This window comes from Sinocyclocheilus rhinocerous, unplaced genomic scaffold, assembly GCF_001515625.1.
Source record: "Sinocyclocheilus rhinocerous isolate Xijiao unplaced genomic scaffold, SAMN03320098_v1.1 scaffold683, whole genome shotgun sequence".
NCBI lineage: Eukaryota > Metazoa > Chordata > Actinopteri > Cypriniformes > Cyprinidae > Sinocyclocheilus > Sinocyclocheilus rhinocerous.
In genome coordinates, this window is record NW_015642819.1 from 297,584 (window position 1) to 304,638 (window position 7,055).

The window sequence follows — 7,055 nt, forward strand, 5'->3', positions numbered from 1 at the left end:
CCATCCTACTTTTAAAATCACTTGCTATGACAACTAATAAAAAGTTTAGTATCACAAAATTCTTGCAAAATTGTAAAAAACATTATTGAAAGAAAAATTGCACATTTCATAAAATAAATTATTACACAATTATGGTCTCCGGTATGAAAAAGCCTGCATGTGATTTCTTTATATTTACACAGTTTACTAATGCTGCTCTAATGTGCCATTAATGTACTGACACAAAAATATATATAGTGTATTTTATACAAATATAACTTATGTAAATGACAAAAACAAAGTTTAAGGCTGATGTGTCTATTCAACGAGGTGATTCATGTATGCTATATGGGGGTTATTTCATGTATGTTATATTTGCAGCAGCAATATTTCTTACATGCTCACAGCAGCATGTTGTGGATGTATTGGCAGTAGCAAATCTCGGTACTTGCTCTGCCGCACCAGGGGCCTCATTTATAAAATGTTGCGTATAAACCGTCCTAAATTTGTTCTAAGATCATTTCTCAAAAGTGTGTAAGTGGTATTCAGAGAAAACGAACGTGCGCACAAAAACAAGTTCGTACGCCTCTCTTCCAGATGTGACATTTATAAATCGCAAATGATCTTGAAATTGTTGCAGCTGACTGGTGTCAGATCTCCGCCTTGTAAATGCCCCCTAATTAATATCATTACCATATAAAAGACCCCACGGCATATTTACAGTTTACTAATGCTGCTCAAATGTGCCATTAATGTACTGACACAAAAATATATAGTGTATTTTATACAAATATAACTTATGTAAATGACAAAAACAAAGTTTAAGGCTGATGTCTCTATTCATTTTCACAGAAGCAAAGCAGCAGATGTTATAAATAAAAAGAGTTAACAATGTTATTGAATAGAAAACCGTTATTGCAAGACATAGGCCTATTCTTATAGGCTACACAAACAGTCGTAGATGCGTTTATGCATTTTTTTTTCTATTTTACGTATTAGTAGTAAATCAAGACTTCGCAAGTGAAATAATCTTGTTAAATAAAATAATAATAATAATAATAAAAAAACAACATGGAATAAACTGTGTACAGAAAGCGAGCGAGTAAAGAACTCTCAACATTAGGCTACTAAAAAGGTCAGTTTAATCTCGCAAAAATTCCCGTTAGTAAAAAATCTGCCTACACTGACTGCACAATTAATCTCTTACACTGCATCTTTGTTGTTTATGATGAATTCGGTGCTTGCACGTACACCGCTTTTATTATTATTGCAGCTTAGATGTTCAAATAGCTGCAGTACTCCGACTTTGCCACAAGGAAAAGTGTGTACGTCTGCTCAGACTCTGACGTGGCGGTAAGTACTTTTCCACGTCAAAGACCGTTTTTATAAATATGAACGTTGTCTTGGATTTTAGCGTACGCACACTCTAAGATCAAATCTGTGCGTACGCACATTTTATAAATGAGGCCCCAGCAGCGTAGCAGATCTATACCGCCAAGACCAAATACATTAACATTGTCATGTACATTACCATGCCAATCCCTCCGAGAGTTGTTATGACAAAACTGTTTTCAACATTGCTAATAAACATTAAGCGATCGAAAAAATGCAGCCTTGGTGAATGTAAGAGGTTTGCAGAATATATAACATAGAAATAATAATCTTTATAGAAATGGGTTTAAGACTCTACTGGGCTCAGACTCACCGTACACTGAAGTGTTTTTTTCTGGAGTCTGAGGGTTTGAAGGGTCTGAGCATGATCTCTGCCTCCTGACCATCTCCGCTGGAGGACTCCACCCTGACATCACAAACACACATAAATGTGTACAATTTGTATATGTTTAAGACTTTACTGAATGCGTACACTTGTAAGCAAGCTACTTCAGAATTTACTGCCAGAAGATCCTCAACTCACTATGCCTGAATGCTACTCACCCCTTCCCAAGGTACGAGGCGGTAGAAGAGGAATACCAGGCATTCCTGGTAAACCCAAAGGCTGTGGGCTTACATCAAGCATGGTGCCGTACGTCTCGTTGCAGATCATGCTAGGAATAAAAGCCCTGTGCTTGTTATTGACCACATTAGCCACGTCCCGTGCCAGAGCGCTCATGTTGGGCATCATGGGGCCAGTGCCTGGAACAATACAGCTAACTGGACGCTCCTCACGCCTGTTGGGAATAGGCTGAATCACAAAAAATGACATATGGATGAGCCATAATGTAGCAATATTCAGTGCTCAATATTCTCTTTGTCCTAATATATTTTGATCTTTATGTAATGAACTATGTGACATTCACTATGTAGTGAACAGTGAATGAGGTTTTGGACAAAATATATGCATGTGTGCAATACCATTTATTCTTTTTAATTAAGTCTATTTAAGCTAATGAGTGATTTTAAGATTTTTTTCAGGCTCCTTTTCAGGCTTTTTTTAAGTTCTTCAGGCTCCAGTGTCACATAATCTTTCAGAAATCATTCTGATCTGCTGATTTGGTGCTCAAGAAACATTTCTTATTATTATCACTGTTAAAAACAGTTGTGCTGCTTACTATTTTTGTGGAAGCCATGATACATTTTTATCAGGACTCAAAAGAACAGCATTTATTTAAAATAGATATCTTTGGTAAGATTATAAATGTCTTCATTGTTACTTCAGATGAATTTAATACATTCTTACTGAATAAAAGTACTCATTTCTTTTTTTTTTTAAATCTTAAAGATAGTATAACTGAATTAAATGGGATCTTTTGTGTAAAAAGTATGTTAACCTTGTCTTCCATCTCATCCTCACTCTCGTCCAGGTCATCGTTATGCAGACGCCAGTCATACTCCACATGCACATGGACGTTGAACTTCCCTGTTTGCGCCTGAGTCAGCTGTCGATCACACAACACAGAACAACATACTGGAGGGGAATTTGCTTGAACACAATCTCAGGCAAGGAGAGAGCAAAAAGCAGTACTTCATGATTTCTGCTTGCATTAAAGATAACACATATACGCACCAGCTCCTCGCATTTTTTGTGTCTAAGACGCTGCGCCAGATCCAGAGGAGTCTCTCCTGCTTCATTAGCTGCAAGAAAAACAGACATGGCCAAAAGAGAAAAAAAAAACTCAGTAGTTTATATGAAATACTACTAATAAATGAGCATTTTCGCTTGATTTATTTAAAAAAAATGTAACAAAAAAATGCAGAATGCCTCATTAGTTTTTCATAAAAAATTATTTTGATTTTTTTTAATTCATTTTTTGTGAAGTTTGAATTCTTGAGGTTAAAGCTGCAAATTATATGAACTCTTACTAATGGTGACAGATGCTTTTCCCCGCAGTAGCAGCTTCATACATTCACTATTGTCAGTCAAGCAGCAGTAGTGCAGTGCTGCGCTTCCTTTGGCAGTCTGCTTATCTAAATTCCCACTGCACACACATATGAACATGTAAAATGTCTGAATAATATGTAAAATCTTTTAATTTTTTTTAGCTAAAATACAGAACATCAGTGGAGCACCTGTTCTGTACAAGGAAGTCCACAATATGGAGAGAGTTTCGGTCCACCATTCGAACTGCAAGATGTAGCGCTGTCTCACCTGGTTCCTGTCAATGAAAAGCAAAGATATATATATATGTATACTTATAAAGATATATATGTGACCCTGGACCACAAAACCAGTCTTAAGTCGCTGGGGTATATTTGTAGCAATAGCCAAAAATACATTGTATGGGTCAAAATTATTGATTTTTCTTTTATGATTGGTTTCCGCTCTAAACAAAGCAGGGCTGCACATATGAACTTTAATATGCATTATACAGAGGCAAGAGGAAACGAAAATAATACCATCTAAACTTTTCTAAAGACAGTAAGTTCCCCTCAGACATGAATTCTTATAAACTCTTACACCTAAATGAATGGTTTAGCATCTCAACCGATTTGAATCGTCACATATTTAAATCGATTTCCAACCGGCTCGCAGTTAATCGTTACATCCCTATAAAGTACTCTTCTTCATTTATTAAAAAAAGACACTGATGCAAAACAAACTGTATTTATTTGATTCACTAAAATGAACCAGCCCATAAGAGTCATTTGTACTACACATGGGTTGTGTTAGATGCTGTTTTTCTGTGCAGCCCATGAGGACAATTCAATAGAAAAAGGAAATGCACAATGACTCCAACCTACAACTCACTGTCATGGTTATGAACTTCTCTGTTGTGTTACTTTCAGTTCTTGTTCTCCTGCACCGTTTAGTTCTGATCAGCTCCTCGTTAGTTTCCTTGGTTACCTTTTACTCTCGGGTATTTCTGTTTCATTAGCCCCATTATTTATACTCATGCTTTGAACAAACGTGCTTTGTTCAGTTCCTTTGCCAGTTATTTGTTTTGCCTACATTTGTGTTTGTGCTACCCCTGCCTTGTTTGCTTTTGGATTTATAATTAAAAGACTCTTGTGGAATTCTCTCCTTCATCGTGCACTCTTTACAGCACCAGCACGTTACACTCACATGTTGGTTAGCTTGTTGAATGGTCTCCATTAGGTCCACTCCTTCAGCATACACCTGAATTAGAGAGAAGATGTCCCGGGACTTCACTGCATCACACAGTGCGCGCAGCCGGGCTGCGTTCTCTGCATACTTCTTCTGAGCGAAGCACTTCTCTGTGTATTTGGCTGTAATGAAGTCTTTTCGTACCTGCCTGAAGGACAATTGCGAGAGAAGACATTGTTATGAAATTTATGATGTGAAGACTAAACTTGGGATTTAAAAGCCAATTTTAAACAGAAGATCTTAATGAGAGACATGTATAATTAATGAAAAAATTCATAAAAAAAATAGATGTCAATGAAACTTATCTATCGCTCACATGTCACTCGAAGGGTTGGGTTTGGGAATCTCTGCTGACAGATTTGCTTCCATGATTTCATTGAATCCTGCATTGCCCACGCTGTTAGCAAGCTGCAACCCATTTAATACCATCACAATCTGTATGTTTGCAATTTCTGCTCAAAAAGAACAGAGTTGTCACAAGACTTTACCAAGAGTTCAGACGTGCCCAAGACATCCAGCGTCAGAGACTGTATTCTGGAGTAGTGGACTCCCATTTCCCGATGGATTCCAGAGCATTCGATGCAAATCAACACACCCAGGTTTGTAGAGAGCCATGTTGGATCTGCAGTAACAACAAGTGAAAAGCCACTGACGTATCATTTGAATTTCAGGGTTATCTAAGAAAATCTGAACAATAAGACAAGTTCTACTGGGATGACTAAGTTTCATTCAATGTACAAAGAGAAGTGGAAAGGCGTGATGCAAAACAGGAAGCGCAGGGTGTAGATTTCAATTTCAAAAAAAAAAAAAAAAAGAGTGAGCTGAGGCAAGAATCACGCTCTCCTAAAATGTCTGTTTTAGTTTGTGCAAATAATGCAGAAAACAACAAAAACGATTCAGTAGTTAATTTGATTCAGCAATCTTTTCCATCTTATTTTTGTAGTGAAAATGTTAAATGATGCTGTTTATAAATAAATGATTTCTAGTTTTATTATTTTAGCATTTAATCTTATTTGTTAACCCTGCCACCCTGATAAAAAGGGCATATTTTTGTTTTGTGCAAGATAAATACTACAATAAAAACAAATGATATGTAACAGTTAAATACACCAACATTCAAAAGTTTTTGAAAGAAGAAGGCTTTCCAAGGCTGTATTTATTTGATAAAAAATGTAGTGAAAACAGTAATATTGTGAAATTTTAATCATAATTTAAAATAGCTGTTTTCCATTTTAATGTATTTCAAAATATCATTGATATGGCAAAGCTACATTTTCAGCAGCCATTACTCCAGTCTTCAGTGTCACATGATCCTTCAGAAATCATTCAAATATGCTGATTTGGTGCTCAAGTAATATTTCTTAAAAACAGTAGTGCTACTTAATATTTTTGTGGAAACCATGATTCATTTTTGTCAGGATTCTGATTAATAGAAAGTTCAAAAGAACCTCTTTTATTTATAATAGAAATCTTTTGAAACATAAACACTGTATTTACTGTCATTTTCAATCAATTTAATGCATCCTTGCTAAATACAAGTATTAATTTCTTTCCACAAAAAAAGTGTATATAGAAATTAGAAATTGTAAAGGGCAAAATGGTAAATGGTCAAAAACTCAGGGATCAAACCTTGTAGAATTCAAGCTTGCAACATTTCAGTCCCCAGCCCAGATGCTTAACCACTAGGTTACAATCAATCCCATATTGCTTACTGGAAGCTCCACAGTCACAGCACACGTCATTGCCGCTCATCTTCTTCACTTCTTCCACAATGGCCTTGGTCAGCTCCCGTACGATGTTGTTCTCATCCTCGTTCTGATCATCCTTAAAGGCGTTGTTCAGCGCCTCCTCTTTACTATTCTGGAGCACAGACACCCATCTGAAATAGAAAGATACACATGAACGGATGAAAAGACAGAGGTGATGGACATAATAATTACATTCTCACGCGATATTTATAAAATTCTCTTATCGTATGAGCACACACACACACACTCACTTCCACACTCACATTTGACACTCCGCTTCGTCCTCTGCCTGGAAGTGATACGTTCTGTCATCTAGAAGATGGAAGAGAACAGTAAGCAAATAAAAATGACCAGCCAACCATATAAACCATGACAGACTCTGAGAATACTGGATCTGAACTTATGAGAGTATTGTGCTGTGACCGGGCTCGTTGTAAAAGTATATTACGTGATATAAGATCAAAGAATTTTTTCTCATCTGGGTTACGCTTCACTTGGCAGGTTAAGAGGTTCAGGTTTGCTGGCGGTACGTTGGCCTGAAAGAAAAAAGAGAGAAATAGAGCAAGAAAGAATGAGCAGAAAAAAATGCCTATTTTAGGGATTTATTACCCACTAATGGCCCCCACTGAAGAATTTATTCTACATATATTAATTATATTTATTAAAATAATATTTAAAAATATATATTTAATAAATGTAATAAATATATTTAATAAACATATTTTTCTGAAATGTATGCATGCATGTGTGTGTTTATATATATACATAATAAATATACACCGCAC

General features: G+C 36.1%; 1 protein-coding gene across 1 annotated transcript in view; it reads right to left on the reverse strand.

Annotated features, from left to right (window-relative positions):
• The window catches only part of LOC107756582 (arf-GAP with SH3 domain, ANK repeat and PH domain-containing protein 2-like), a 32,640-nt gene that overhangs the window by 8,298 nt on the left and 17,287 nt on the right, over nucleotides 1-7,055 (reverse strand). Inside the window, exons 12-23 of the mRNA XM_016573754.1 lie at nucleotides 6,719-6,806; nucleotides 6,534-6,582; nucleotides 6,235-6,401; nucleotides 5,011-5,144; nucleotides 4,839-4,930; nucleotides 4,481-4,670; nucleotides 3,487-3,572; nucleotides 3,280-3,395; nucleotides 2,984-3,051; nucleotides 2,748-2,855; nucleotides 1,915-2,161; nucleotides 1,685-1,777 (exon numbers count right to left, since the gene is read on the reverse strand). Of these exons, the coding sequence (XP_016429240.1) occupies nucleotides 1,685-1,777; nucleotides 1,915-2,161; nucleotides 2,748-2,855; nucleotides 2,984-3,051; nucleotides 3,280-3,395; nucleotides 3,487-3,572; nucleotides 4,481-4,670; nucleotides 4,839-4,930; nucleotides 5,011-5,144; nucleotides 6,235-6,401; nucleotides 6,534-6,582; nucleotides 6,719-6,806 (1,438 nt within the window). The remainder of the gene's footprint in view (nucleotides 1-1,684; nucleotides 1,778-1,914; nucleotides 2,162-2,747; nucleotides 2,856-2,983; nucleotides 3,052-3,279; nucleotides 3,396-3,486; nucleotides 3,573-4,480; nucleotides 4,671-4,838; nucleotides 4,931-5,010; nucleotides 5,145-6,234; nucleotides 6,402-6,533; nucleotides 6,583-6,718; nucleotides 6,807-7,055) is intronic.